A 15,437-nucleotide genomic window follows, 5' to 3' on the forward strand; every position below is an offset into this window, starting at 1 on the left:
GGCAGAAGCACTAAAGGGCATCAAAATTGACAAGTTCAAAACTGTTTTGAGCAGTGGAAAAAAAAAACATGTTGATAAGTGTATTGCATCAAACAGAGAGTGCTTTGAAGGTGACTGAAGTTTAAACATGTAATAAAAGATACACAATTTTTAATAAATAAATTCTGGGTTTGGGGGTCTTCCCTCATATACTACTGTATATGCATCATTCTTTAAATGATATGCATCATTCTTAAAATGATAAAATTATAGATGTGGGGATCAGATTATTTGTGGACTGAGGTCTGAGGAGGGGAGGGAGGAAAGTGACTGTGACTCTAAAAGGGTCACATGAAAGACCCTTCTAATAGACCTGTTCTGTTTGATTGTGGTGGTGGTCACATGAATCTACACATATGACACAATTACATGGAATTAAATATGCTCACACATATACACAATGAGTGTGAGCAAAATTGGTAAACTCAATAAGATTGGTGGAGCCTATCAATGTCAATTTCCTGATTGAAATACTTACTGAGGTAGGAAGCTAATGCCAGTTGGGAGAAACTGGGAAGTATTATTTATTACAATAGCACGTGAACCTATGATAATCTCAAAGTGAAACGTTTAAAAAAAAAAAAGAAGAAGAAGCTATGGTATCAGAGGTGCCTGTAGGGTTGTAGATCATAAATCAGGAAAGTGATCATCACCCTTTAATTCCAACCATGGGGATGTTAGTTGAGAAGAAATTTATTCATTCATTTGTATATTCATTCTTTCAGCAGATACATGGCAATTACCTATTATGTGCCCATTGTACAAGAGGCAGGAGGTAAAGAAATGAGTGGAACAGGTATGATCCTTGCCATCATGGAACTTACAGCATAGAGAGAAAGCCAGACATCAAATAAATAATTACATAAATAATAAACTCATAATTACTACTGTGGTCTGTGTACCATGGGAGTTCTGGCCATGCTTAGGGGGCTAGGGAAGACTTTCCTGAGGAAGTAAGCTCGAAGATGAGACCAAAGAAAGAACTAGAATTACTTAGGGGTAGAAGAGGAGGTAGTTCCAGAAGGAGGAACCAGGCTAGAGCCTTGAGAGCAAAGGAGCTGAGTAGGGGTAGAACAGAGGCCCAAAACAAGGCTGCAAAAACAGGCAGAAGCTGGATCACACGAACCTTCAAGGCCAAGAGCAATGGGAAGACACGGGAGGGTTTATGCAGAGTGAGATGTGATCGCAGCTGTAAGAGAAAAGTAAGCTATTTCAGGAACTTTGCAATTACAGTAGTAATTCGGCACTGGAATAGATTATCAACAGAACTTGAGGGAGCATTCTTCTCACATAAACCGAGTTGACTGTGAAAGAAGATAAATAATCTCACATGGGAAAGTGTGCAGAAGAGAGCTGCAGGGCTTTGCAAATTAGGTCAGAGTGGAGGCGCTGGACAAAGCAAGTGTATCAGGACTGATACCGGGCCTTTGAGATAGGAAAGGAAAAATAGACATTTTGCTCCTTTTGTCACAAGCTGAAAGTCTGTTTTGCAGATCTATAGTACTTTCCTGCTGCTTCTGAGGCATAATACAGCAATATTTCAAAAGGGGAAGAATGCCTATTACAGCTAAAAGAACATTCCTCAAATTTCTGCAAAGACTTTTTCAGAGACCACATCCATACATGATGATCTTCCTGGGGCAACATCTTTACCCAGTAGATGGGCAATTTGTGAGAAAGAGGAATGAGAAAAAACATGGTCTTAATATTCAGTAGATTCTTAAGGGACCTTTTCCTTTTCCTACGGTTTTCCCAACCTCAGGCTAAACTGTGTGACTTCCTTTTTCTGTTTCATAGTTGCTGCTGTTAAGAGCAGGTAATTACAGTGCCAAAGTGGAGAAGCTTGTAAAACCCATTTTAACAGTGGCCAGTGGTGATCATTTCTAAGTACAGACTCCATTGTACTTAATTATTAATAATTACATTCATGATTATTGAGTGCTTACTAAGTGCTATGCTAAGTGCATACTTAGACTTTTATACATGAAATTTCTAGAAAAATATGAGTGAAAAATGTATGTTGAATAAGTAATTGAAAACAATAATTGCTGATCATCATTAGGTAACCAGAAACTGACAATGGAGCCTACGCTCGTGGATCAATTAGGGGATGAGTGAAAGAGTCTCACTAAGGTAAAGAACCCCAGTTGCACACGTTTACCAGAGAATAAATCTGGCTGAAGGAAAAATGGACAATAATCTTATAATTACGTGCAGTGAGAGATCTCTAAATGGGCTTGAAACTCTGTAAAGCTCTAGCACATCCTGGTTTTACTAATCGATTTGAAGGGACCATCAAGGAAAAGTTCAACAAATTAGCAGAGACATTTGAGTAAGCTCAGCTATTGTATTAAAAGAAAAAAAGGAATCATTCTGATTGCAAGGGATGGCAACCACCAGTAAAAAGATCTTTTACTGAATACAACCAGAGCTAGAAACTGAATGGACTATGGAAACTGTGACTTCAATGTATAGAAGAGGATTTTGTGTTGTGTTGTGGTGCGTGCGTGTGTGTGTGTGTGTGTGTGTGTGTGTGTGTGTGTGTGTGTATGACTAAAACATTATCAAAAATTGAAGATTCTATGTCTAGTAGTATTTCAACCTAAGTTGTTAAGCCTAATGTCTTATTTAAGCTTATATTTAGTATTCCTGACAACTGCCCCTTCTCAACTCCTTTCTTTCCATCCACTGAACATAGGCATAGAAGTTAAAGGAGAAAAGTCTGAAAATCTATTGAACGGCAAAGAGATCAACACATGGTAACCAGCAGCATCCAAGACATTGCTTGTTCTATCAGCCTGGCTCTCTAAGCCAAGGCCTTTTGTTGACCCATAGTTGGCATACAATTTGATGAAGAAAAAAAACCTTTGTAGTTGCAACTCACTGAGAGTTGGGGGTTGCTTGTTATTGCAGAACAAATCTAGAGCATAAGGCCCAGCTCTTACTAGGAACTCAATAAATGTTTTATTTTGTGTTCTTGAATAAGGCACACAGAATTGGAACATTCATAATTCTTGGTTCATGAAACAACATCAATAGTAATCCATGCATGACCTTCTTTCATTTTATTTATTCTCTTGAATTTAATTATTTTTATAATGAGCATCTATCTATGAGCCTACCACCCAGCCCAAGAATGGGAACACTGTCAATGACTTCATCTCTGTGCTCTTTCTTTACCCCACCCTACCCCCACTGAAAATTTGAATTTTTTTCTCCATCTTGAATTTTCTTTTTCTCATTTCCTTGCTTTCTAAAAAATGAGTTTTACATACAAATGCCTAAGCAATTTATCATTTTGGCTTTCAAACTTTGTAAAAAGTACATTATACTGTCTATGTTCTATAATTTTCTCTGCTGTATGACATTACATTGTATGAATACCCCAATTGTCTTCAGCTTTTTGCTGTTATGAATTGTGTTGCTATAAACAATCTTGTATATGTCTACTAGCACACATCTGTAAGAATAATGAGAGAAATACAAATTAAGGCACAATTAGATATAATTTATTATAAAATTATTTGAAATATCAAAAATTAGAAAGCCTATTAAGATCAAGCATTGGAATGGTAAGCATCAGTGAGATCTTGTATACATCGATGGTAGGAACATAAGCACCATTTAGAACAATTTGGCATTATTTTTAAAGTTGAACCTTGGCATACCCTGTAATAAATCTTATTCAACATTGAGTGAACAAGTGAATGAACCCAGCAACTCAGTCAAGACACTTTCTATCTTTCTTCATTTTTGTCCCAGACAAGCCTCCTGGTGACTTTTCCATAGTCATAGATTTTGATCCCTGACCCACCATCTCCTTCTCCACCTCACACTCTGCATCCTTTAGGTTGATTTCCATTCCCAAGTGAATGACTCTTGGCATGATATTGGTTATGAGGATTAAAGAAGCTAATACATTTAAAGTGCTTATAATAGTGCCAAGCACAAAGCAAGTGCTACATAAATGTTTATTACTATTGTAGCTCCTTCAGAACTTTTATTGAAAAACGTGACTATGGTCTAGTACATAAGTCAGATGTTCTTGATTTCTTGTCAAATATTATATTTGCATGGTCCTTTCTATTTTTTTTTTTTTTTTAATTTTAGGACCAAAAATTTGTTTTCTGTTGTTTTGCAAATTTTCCCATGGGAGGTCCTCCATAGTGAAAAGACAAACTGCAGTGAGTTCTGGGTCTGGCCAAATCACACACATTTTTTTTTTTTTTTTTAGAAAATAGGATTTATTGAGAGGACAGAAAAGCTTCCACAGTGGGAAGGGACCTGAAGGGATTGCCCCCAAATCACACAGTATTCAAATAAGTCGCAACTCCCTTCCTTTGGGAGGATAGTTTCACCCAAGTGTTGCCTTCCCACAGTCATGACAACACCTCACAAAGATCTAAATTTTACCTGCTAGAGTTCTGTCTGTGTCTCTTTCAGTGAACGTCATCTCCCCTTAGAGTTCTGACTGCATCCATTGTCTGGGCCTGTTGCCTCTTAGTCATTTTTACTTCCCCTCCTCAATCTCACTGTCATTTTGAAACTTACCAACCAATGCTCGAAATAGCTCACATTGATCTTTCTGTTCTTCCCCTCCCTAAACTATCCAAAACTTATCTGTTACCTTGTATATCTGTCCCAGACATCAAAGACGGGTTCTGTCATTGATTTTATTATTGATTCCCTGTCTATAGCTTTCAGAGAAATGTTAGAAACGTTCCTTTTGGGTCAGAATCAAACATGCATTAGGTATTGCTGTTTGGGGGCTTAAAGCACAGCTACTGGCTCTGGGGTTTACCATCTAGTATTCCCTCTAAGCCAGGAAAGACTTGGAAAGTGTAGCTGGGGTTTAATGAAGCAGTTGCTATACTAATCATGTGGGGCATTGAGCACAATCTTTCATTTTTATCTCCACCTGATAGAGGTCATCAAAACAAATCAACTTCCAGGGTCTAAGAGAGGATTATGTCCTGTGCCGCCTGGATATGTTGCTTACAGATTACTGGGAAAGGGCTCAGAATGAGACGTGGTGGTCTCACAAAAGCACCTGGATGCTTGTTTTGCTCAGTCAGGAGCTATGGCATGAACTGGTTTGGTTCAAATACAAGATGACAGAAAAGACAGGTGGATGAGTAAGAAGAGTCAAAGATCAGAATCAAATAACAGGGGTTAAAGAGGGGTCACACGCTAGACCATGCACACCTTAGAATCATTGAATTTCAGAACTGAAAGTGACCTTAGAACCTTCTAATTTAACCAGCTCATTTTACAGGTAGGGGAACTCAGATCATAGAGGTGTGGACTTGTCCAAGGTCAGAGAGCTGTCAGTTGGATGGAAAATCCTTTCCACACAAAGGTGTTTTCTTTCTAATTTATTTATTATATGCATGGGGTGGAAGAGGAAGAGGAGAAAATAACCTAAATGACTAAAACTAGGAAGGAAGGAAGGAATCTTTGGTTTATATTGGGCAGTTTACCATAACATGTGAAAATGCTTACTATGTTGAGGGTTAAAAATAATGTGAGCATGTAATATAATGAGATTGTAATAAAATAAAATTAACCAAAGGTTAATGTTGTTGCCTTGACCAGAATGCCTTCATTTTACTTTAGTTTTTAATCATTAATCGAGGTGTTCTCTTGTGCAAGGAATTATAGGTATTTTATCCTTCCTATTCTTCTGTATTTTTATTCTAATCGCATGTTTCTTTCAGCATGATTAAAAATATATATGTTTTATCCTTTTACTTAGCCTTATTGGTCCCCATCAAAGTATCCAAAAAGAAACAATGAATTGGTCCATCATCTCATTTTATGATATGTAGAACTTGGCAAATTTATTTTGGATGCTATTCTTAGCAGAGAATCCCATCTTAACTTCTGTTTCACAGACTATCTCAGATACCTTCTTTACTCTCCAGTTTTCATATAATACACAGTGATCTGAAGGATAAAACAAATCTCCATGGGTCTTAAACATTTTTCTGCCATCATAAAAAGCAGATCTTCTCACTACTTATAGCTGCCAGATAAAAATGTTTTCTGCTAAGGTTCTATTTACAATCTTCCAGCAAGGTAAATAAAGATCAATAATAATTAAAGTTGCTAAATCTCCCAAATTAGTCTCTGAACCTCATCACTGTCCAGGATACCTTCTTTAACCTTCACCCAATCCCACTCTGTGCTTCAGGATGACAGATAACCACTTAAGTTTTGGGGAATATTTACTTTTGTTAAGAAATTTGAATGTTGGCGGGCCCCGAGTCAAAGGCAAGTGAAGGTGGAAGCGGCTGCGGCTGCAGCAGACCCCAGAGTCGGGAGGAGCAAGAACCCTGACCCCTAATCCCACTGCATCCATCCAATAGAAGCCCAGTCACCATGGCAGAGCTGCAGGAGGTGCAGATCACTGAGGAGAAGCCACTGTTGCCAGGACAGAAACCAAAAACCGCCAAGACTCACTCTGTAGAGACACCTTATGGCTCTGTCACGTTTACTGTCTATGGCACCCCCAAGCCCAAACGCCCAGTGATACTCACCTACCACGATGTGGAACTCAACTATAAATCTTGCTTCCAGCCACTGTTTCAATTTGGGGATATGCAGGAAATCATTCAGAACTTCGTGCGTGTTCATGTGGATGCCCCTGGAATGGAAGAGGGGGCTCCTGTGTTCCCTTTGGGGTATCAGTACCCATCTCTGGACAAGCTTGCAGACATGATCCCTTGCATCCTGCAGTACTCAAATTTCTCTACAATAATTGGAGTTGGTGTTGGAGCTGGAGCATACATCCTGTCGAGATATGCTCTTAACCACCTGGACACAGTTGAAGGTCTTGTCCTCATCAACATTGATCCCAATGCCAAGGGTTGGATGGATTGGGCAGCCCACAAGCTAACGGGCCTCACTTCTTCCATTCCAGAGATGATCCTCGGACATCTTTTCAGCCAGGAAGAGTTGTCTGGAAATTCCGAGTTGATACAAAAGTACAGAAATACCATTACACATGCACCCAACCTGGACGACATTGAACTGTACTGGAACAGCTACAACAACCGCCGAGACCTGAACTTAGAGCGTGGAGGTGATATCACCCTCAAGTGCCCTGTGATGCTGGTGGTAGGAGACCAAGCACCCCATGAAGATGCAGTGGTGGAGTGTAACTCAAAACTGGACCCCACCCAGACCTTGTTCCTCAAGATAGCCAACTCTGGAGGTCAACCCCAGCTGACTCAGCCAGGCAAGCTGACTGAGGCCTTCAAGTACTTCCTGCAAGGCATGGGCTACAATGGCCTCATCCTGCATGACTTGCCTCTCCCGGTCTCGCACAGCCTCTCTGACCAGTGCAGCATCCATGGAAGGCAACCGGTCCCGCTCTCGCACCTTGTCTCAGAGCAGCGAGTCTGGGGCTCTCTCTTCTGGGCCCCCAGGGCACACCATGGAAGTTTTATGTTGAATGCCCATGTTGCCCTAGTGTGGGATCCAGCCCACACCTCCCCCAGAACTAACCTGGGAGGTGCAGAAGGGCATTGGGCCAGAATACGCAAGGGAAAATGGGCAGATCACTTGGGAAGACAAACTTGATCTTTGATTGCTACCCTAACCTTGACCTTAACCTGTGATTCCCTTCAGCCCCTGGGAGAGGTGTTCTAATATCTCTTAGGGACCCAGACCCCTAAATGATCCTCCTTCCCCACTTTGGAGTTGAGGTGGAGACGGCATGTATCCTTTCTCCCTGATCTAGGTGTCTGTAGACGAGGGATAAGAGGTTGTTGTAGTTGTCATGGTGCTTCCATCCGACTCTCCCTACTTATCCCATCTTTGCAAGGGCAGGGGATTTGGGGCTGGAGCTGCATTCACCAAAGCTGATTTGGCTTCTCATGAGCCCTTCAGGCTTCTGAGGGGTATGGGCCTACATGAATGTGTCAGGGGGAGACTTGCTGGTAGGCTAGTGGTCCTCAGGAGGTGACAGAAACATTCAGTGTGTAAAAAGGAAGTTGGAATGGGGGAAGGATTGGCACTAGAGCAAGAGGAAGGGGCCTGGGCCATTTGGCTGCACTAATCTTGGTAGCTATCAGTGTGCATCAGTGTGCATCTAGAGTGGGCTGGGGAGGGAGCTAAGCTTGGACCGGGTTGCTTGGGGCTTGGCATCGGGGTGGAAAGGGCTACCCTGGGGCTCTGGCCACACTGTATTATGTGTGGAGGGTGCCCTCCTGTCTCCCACAACTTCTGCTGTAACAATAAACTGTAGCGGATCAGAAAAAAAAATTGAATGTTATCTACTGTTTTTATTTCTGTTATTCTAGCTAGAAATTTTGGAATAGAGAGAAAAGCAGAAAGAAGAAACTAAAACGTATTCAAAATTTCACCACACCAAAATGACCTCTTTTAACATTTTTACATATTTCCTAGGAGTCTTTCTATTAATTAATTTTTACACACAAATAATTCATATGCAACATATAGCAGGTTTTGATACAAAGCTGAGATCATATTGTACACACAATTTGTATACATTGTAAATAATTTTCCAGATTATTAAATATTCTTCCACAACATACTTAATGCCTGAGTAATAATCATTTGGAGTTACAGAAATTTATCAAGCCAATCTTTTAGGGCTGCACAATTAGGCTGTATTCCATTTGTCAACATGTTATACCACACTGCTGTCAACATCTTGAATGGAAACCTTCACTCACACCAACAAGTTTTCTCTCATTTGCTATTAAAGTTAATAATCATTTTTCATTTCTTCTCACCACCCCCCCGGAGTTGGAACATGTTCATAATTTGTCTACAGAAATTCTATCTTTTTATTTCATAAAATAAATATCTTATATTAAAAGATATATAGTTAAAGCCAATTTTCACAGTTGTTAACATTTATAATGTTGCCATTAGTGAATACTGAATCATTGCTCCTAGAAGAAATACAAGGTTAGCTTCCTGTAAGCCTCTGATTGCAAAATTTTCACTACTCATTCAATATATAAGCTTGTTTTATGTTTTTCCATTTAAAAACTCTTATTTAATATATAATACTGATTCATTAACATTGAACTCAAAGGCCAATGGCACTCTAATTCATGCCTGAATGAAGCTTACGTAACACACTGATTTTTCTCCATAAGACCCATCACAGTCTTCTTGTGCTTGGGAAACTTAAACAGCACTTCATCACTATGCTTCAGAGCCATTTTAAACAGTGAAGTCACCAACATAAAGCACACAAATGTAAAAACATGGCCCTAAATACACCACAAAAAGGATACATGTCAACAGTATGCTAACTGAAATAAAAAGGGAGGGAATCACTTTCTTTGACCCCAGTTGGGAACAGGTATCAGGTGATTCAAATTTTTTGTGACTCTGTGCATGTCTGCAAATGACTATGAAAGCCACCTATACTGATTTGGGGGTGACAAATAAATTTTAACAAGTAAACAAATTTGCAAATACATACAGAATCCATTAATAAAGAGAATCAATGATATTTTGCTTTCACTGCATTTATTCACACTTAACTATATGCTGCTTATAGATATGGTGTTTTTTAATGACCTGCATTACCTGTTAAACTCATGTAATGTTTTTAACTGAGACTTTATTAATTCTTTCTCTTGTTGCCTACCATTGTGCCTAAAAGATGATTAGTACTGAACAAGCTTTCAGATCTTCATATATATTACCTTTAATATTAAAACTATCCTACATATAACTTCAGATAAATGCACCAAGATGCCAAAACACTGAGTGTCTTGCAACATCAGTCATGGTCTCTTTCTCTTTGCTGACAGAACCCTGATTCTGTGTTACCAGCATTGTGCTCAACCCCAGTGGATGAATCATGAATAATCTAAGCCAATCGTAGTAGTTCATAATCTTTAGCCAGTGACTTTCCTGAGGGTCTAACCAATAAGTAGCAAAGGGATGATGTCTCCTGGGGACTCTGGGTAGGTATTTCCTCCCCGATAAGAGATATGTACAGAAAATTCTCTTTGTCATTATCACTCTTTCCCTTCTCCCTCCCTGCTTTTAGAAGCTGTCATATGAGGATCTAATGCCTAGAATTGTTGAAGCCATGCTGTGTTTAAGAGGAGGCTGTTGAGGAAAATGATTATGATGTTATTTTAAGAAAATTGGGGTAGAAAAGGCCCTCCAAAATGATATTCCTTCCCATACCAATAGCTTACCCTGATACGCTTAAGCAAAAAAAAAAACAACAACAGAGGTTTAGTAATAAGTCCTAAATACCCCCACAGAATTAAAAATGAGCATTGAACACTTAGCATATGGGAAGTAGAGCAGTTCTGGGAATCTTGGTACCTAAGACTAAGGGACAGAACCTTTAAGACAATTATTGGAATGACAAAAAGATCACTAATCCTATGCAGATCACTTGGAATGGGGAAAAATGAGTTTTCTCAAGAAAAGTGGGGCTCTTTTAAACAGATAGAGGGAGGAATACTCAGTGCACTAGTGTGTGTGTGTGTGTGTGTGTGTGTGTGTGTGTGTGTGTGTGTGTGTGGCAGATGGAGAGAAGAAAAATCCATCGATTAAAACTGTTTATGTTGCAGGTCATAAAGAACTTCAGGAGCAGTGTTTGCAGCTATATAAATAAAGGTGACAAGGAGACCATAGAAAGGTTATTTCCCAGGCCTTACCAGTTACTTGCTTTCACCAATCATCCAAAAAAAAAACACTTGGTCCCTAAGTTGGGAAGTCTTGTCATTTGAAGACTGCCAGACCTCCTGGAAAAAAAAGGATAGGGCTACATAAAACTCAAATGTGCTGAGAATATGAACTACAACAAGCTTGAAATCATTCCCCTAGCTCATGTGCTGTAAGCATATCTGGATCTGGTACTCGCATGCACAGTTTGGCCAAGCCCAGCCCGGCAGCCAACAGGACAACCTCACAACCTACTCCCAAGCAAGCTGCATTCTGATGGTGCATCCAGCAAAATGCACTTGACTCACCATGGTTTGCTGGGGAGATCATATTCTCTCTCCGGGGGGGTATGAAGGCCTTGCCAGACTATTCACATTACTTAACTTCTTAGTCAGTTCTGAAGAGAAGGGTTTATATTACAAAGGGTAATGAAACTTAGTCTGAGGGCCCAGAATGGATTTACATTATATGTTTCCCTCCCACCCACCCCCTGCCCCATTGGGAAAGTGTAATCAGCACTTTCCCTTTTCCTTCATGTAGCTGCTTAAAGTAGAAATTTGGGACTGGGCACAGTGGCTCAAGCCTGTAATCCCAGCACTTTGGGAGGCCAAGGCAAGAGGATTGCCTTAGCTCAGGGGTTTGAGACCAGCCTGGGCAACTTAGTGAGACTTCGTCTTTATAATAAATCAAAATATTAGCCAGGAGTGGTAATATGGGCCTGTAGTTCTGCCTACTTGGAAGGCTGAGGCGGAAGGATCACCTGAGACCAGCAGGTTGAGGCTGCAGTGGCCATGAGCCTGCTACTGCACTCCAGCCTGGGTGACAGAGTGAGACTCCAACTCAAAAAAAAAAAGTAGAAATCTGAATCCCTGGCTTCTAAGTTCATGGGAGTTGGAGGCAGGGGAGGGGTTGGAGGGTTTGGAGTACACTATCTAGATTTTTATGTACCAATAGTCATTGTTGTCACTTCCTATACTAATCAACATTTCTTTAAGGGACTTGTCATGGTGGCACTCCTTATTTGAAGCTTATTAAGAATTTCAAGACTGCAACAGCAGAGCATTAAGCCAACTGTGAACCCTCCTGAGTGCAGGCCCTAGTAAATGCATAGGTTGCATGACCATGAAGCTGGCCCTGTGTCCATTTCTTCCAGCCCACCCATATCATTAAATTACCTGGAATTTAAATTACTTATAGAGCCCCAAATCTGCTTCTTTCTCTTTTCCTGGTCTCTCCCAGGGCCGTCTCCAGGCACAACTTTCATACAGAGGTCCCAATGGGAAGAGAATGAAGTAGAGAGAAGATGCTTGTATTAGTCAGGATTCTCAAGAGAAACAGAAGTACTAGGAGATGATAGATATAGATAAATGATAGAGATATAGCTAGAAATATAGATAGAGAGATAGAAAGATAGATAGATAGATAGATAGATAGATAGATAGATAGATAGATAGATAGATAATAAGTAATTGGCTTACATGGTTATAGAGGCTGAGAAGTTTCAGGAGCTGCAGTCACTGAGCTTTAAACTATATCCAGTGATATAGTTTCAGTTCAAGTCTAAAGGCTTGAGAGCCAGGAAAGCTTGTGGTGTCAGTTTCAGTCCAAGTCCTAGACTGAAGGCTGGAGAATACCAACGTCCCAGCTCAAAGACAGTCAGGCAGGGATGGCACATCTTCCCTCACTCCATCTTTTTGATCTAGTCAAACTTCCAGTGGATTAGATGAAGTCCACTCATACTGTGGAGGGCAATCTTCTTCCCTCAGTCTACTTATTCAAATGCTACCTTCACCCAGAAAACCCCTCATAGACATACCCAGTAATAACATTTAACTGAATATCTGGGTACCCCATGGACCAGTCAAGTTGCTACATAAAATTAACCATCACATTGCTCTTTTCTCTTCCTTCTACCCATCATTAAATTTCCCATGGTAGTTTTATTCCCTTCAGTAGAAAATGAAACCTAGGCCCAGCTTTCAAAAAGACAATGAAGCCTAAGTATAAAAACTATCTCCATACACTGGCCCACCAGCCTGTCCTTATTCAGAAGTTGTCATATTAATTCATTCTCTATACACACTAGAATCTTCTTTCTATTCTGTGCTGGGCATCAACTTCTCCTGATTCAGAATTATGTTCTTTTGGCTTTCCCTGAGTCTAACTACTTGGCACATCTAGTCCAGCAGAAAATCTCAGTAAATCATTTTAAATCTCTCCACTCCCCAACATAAGAGTATTTCCGTAGCAACCTCTTGATAACAAAACTACTTTTTGTCATTGCATCTATTCCTGATAATGAGGCAGAGCTAACATGTCAGACAGAAGAAGTCATGATACATCATTGAAAACACTTGGGGCAGATTGGGAATCAGGACAGCAGGACTTTTCCTGTTTTTCTTCCTGTACTTGCCTGAGGAGTAGAGTTGCTTCCTCCAGGTGGTTCTTGGCTGCACCTGCTTGGTGTGGAGGAAAGAGTTGGGTTTTGAAGCAAGACCTGACTGAATCCACTGTTGTTTTATAGCCTTCAGTACATTTCTTTCTTTGTTTTTTTGGTTTGCTTTGTTTTTTTGAATCGGAGTCTCACTCTGTCACCCAGGCAGGAATACAGTGGCATGCTCACGGCCACCACAGCCTTGACCAACTAGGTTCAGGCAATCCTTCCACCTAAGCCTTCCAAGTAGCGGGAACTACAGGTGAGCACCTCCACACCCGACAAATTTTTTTATTTATTGTAGAGACAAAATCTCACCAAGTTGCCCAGACTGGTCTTGAACCTCTGGGCTCAGGCAATCCTGTAGTCTCTGCCTCCCAATGGGCTGGGATTACAGGTGTGTGCCACCATTCCAGGTGGCACATTTCTTAATGCTTCCATCTGGGCTCACTTTTCTCTTCTGCAAAATGGAGAAGTCAATATCTACTCTGTGAGATTGATGTGAAGATCATGATAATGGGGAAAACACCTGGCATAGAACAGAGGTTCAAAAATGGTTGCTCACAGCCCAGCTTCTTGTTCTGCAATTAGATCTCACTGACTCATTCTAAGGAACAGGGAAGAGATGAGTACACACCTTAAGGGAGACCTCGAACAGACCGGGTGTGTCTTCCATCTTCAATGGAGAACCCTGGAGCTTGGTGAGCCTCTTGCTTTCCTTTCCCTAAATCACTTCCTCTGCTGGGTTCCTGCAGCTTGTACCACTCTGGGGCAATCCCTGAAGTTTGTGCCAGCATCCTCACCCCTCCCACACTTCTCCCAGGGTAAACATGTCAGCACTCGGTGCTCAGAAACGGAGCATTGGGATCAGCCTGGCACAGCCAATGGTCACAAAGAAGCACTTGGCTTTGGTTCACGTTTGGCAAACAGAGAGTACCTGGGGACATGCAGCTGAGATACATGACTCAGACCAAAAAAATCCCCTTTCTCCCTTCCCCTCTTAATTTGCTCTGTTTGCACAATGCCATCCACAATTGCTTAATAATTATATGCATGGGCCAATATCTTTCCACCCTTGACTTCCTCACATTCATGCATTAAACTCTCAAGATTCAGGGGCAACTAAGATTTATGTCCCCTGCCCCGTACATAAAGGTTAAGAAGGCAAGGTCCCTGTGTTCCAAGGCTCCTCTGGGATCATGTGAGGTGTCATCTGGCATATTTAATGGACACATAAATACAGCCTCCTTTCAGTCATCGGGTCCAAGACTACTTGGGCTACTGTGTCCAACTGAGGCTTCACTAGCCTCCCTTGTTCGATTCCTCAGCTTCCATCTCTTCTCCCTGTATTTGAACCGCAAGCTGACCACATGCCTTCTGTGCAGGTGCCCCTGCAACACAGTTGTCAATGGCTTTCTGGAAAGGGACAGATAATAAATATTTTAAGCGCTATGATCCGAGAGGCAAACTCAAATATATCATGTGTGTATTAACATAACACTTTAAAATGCATACTTTTTAACATTAAATACTTTTAATTTTTATTTGTAAACCTTCTTTTTGGTTTTAAAATAAGTCTGGTCATTGTTAATAGCCACTTATTTGTTAGCCATCCAGTTGATAGCATCTTTTCAGGCAACCCTTTGGGTCTCCTCCCGCTATGGGAGCGTTCCTATCCTCTCAATAAATCCTGCTTTCAAAAAAATAATAATAAAATAACATCTTTTCTGTTAAGCATACTAAACATGCTTAAATTTAATCAATAATTAAGTATTTGAAGAGTTTGTCAACCTGCATTTTCTCTCTGTTGGTTTTTGCTGGTTCTTTTTCACAGCGACTTGTTTCCTCTAGCGTACTGTGATTTTTTTTCAGTTGTGTGTTCAGTTTCCATGGGATTTTGCATCTGGGACTCCTTGAGGCCTGTGACAGTGGTTCCTTCAGTGAGGATGTGTGCTTGTTTCTACACCCAACTCTGAGTACTTTGTTTAAAACAAATTATCAGTGAGGGTTTTTCAAATCACACTGAAAATGTAAATTTGACTGCAAGTCTGCATAAAGCTAGCCTGTGGTTACATATTTTTAGACTTCTGCCATGCAGAGCCAGGGTCAAAACAGGTGGGTTTCCCGTCTATCCTTGAGTGGGGAAAGGAAGTTACACATATTCCTGGTATAAACTGTCACTGGGCAGATATCCTCCGGGAAATAAGATGATTTATAAAAGGGCCTCTGATCTGATTTCCCACGTTGCTCTAGACTGTCTCATATTTACTTGCAAATGTCAAAACCAGCT

The 15,437-nt window shown here is 40.7% G+C and overlaps 1 protein-coding gene across 1 annotated transcript; it reads left to right on the forward strand.

The window, feature by feature from the left end:
* The first annotated feature begins 6,299 nt into the window (after positions 1-6,299).
* Positions 6,300-7,495, forward strand: LOC103260814 (protein NDRG2-like). Its single transcript, XM_008058465.2, is given in 2 exon segments — positions 6,300-7,326; positions 7,328-7,495. Coding segments are annotated over 2 exon segments (1,074 nt in total). The 5' UTR covers positions 6,300-6,420.
* Positions 7,496-15,437: the final 7,942 nt, after the last annotated feature.

The sequence above is a fragment of the Carlito syrichta genome, unplaced genomic scaffold, assembly GCF_000164805.1.
Source record: "Carlito syrichta isolate Samal-C Ts95f unplaced genomic scaffold, Tarsius_syrichta-2.0.1 Scaffold303353, whole genome shotgun sequence".
Lineage (NCBI taxonomy): Eukaryota > Metazoa > Chordata > Mammalia > Primates > Tarsiidae > Carlito > Carlito syrichta.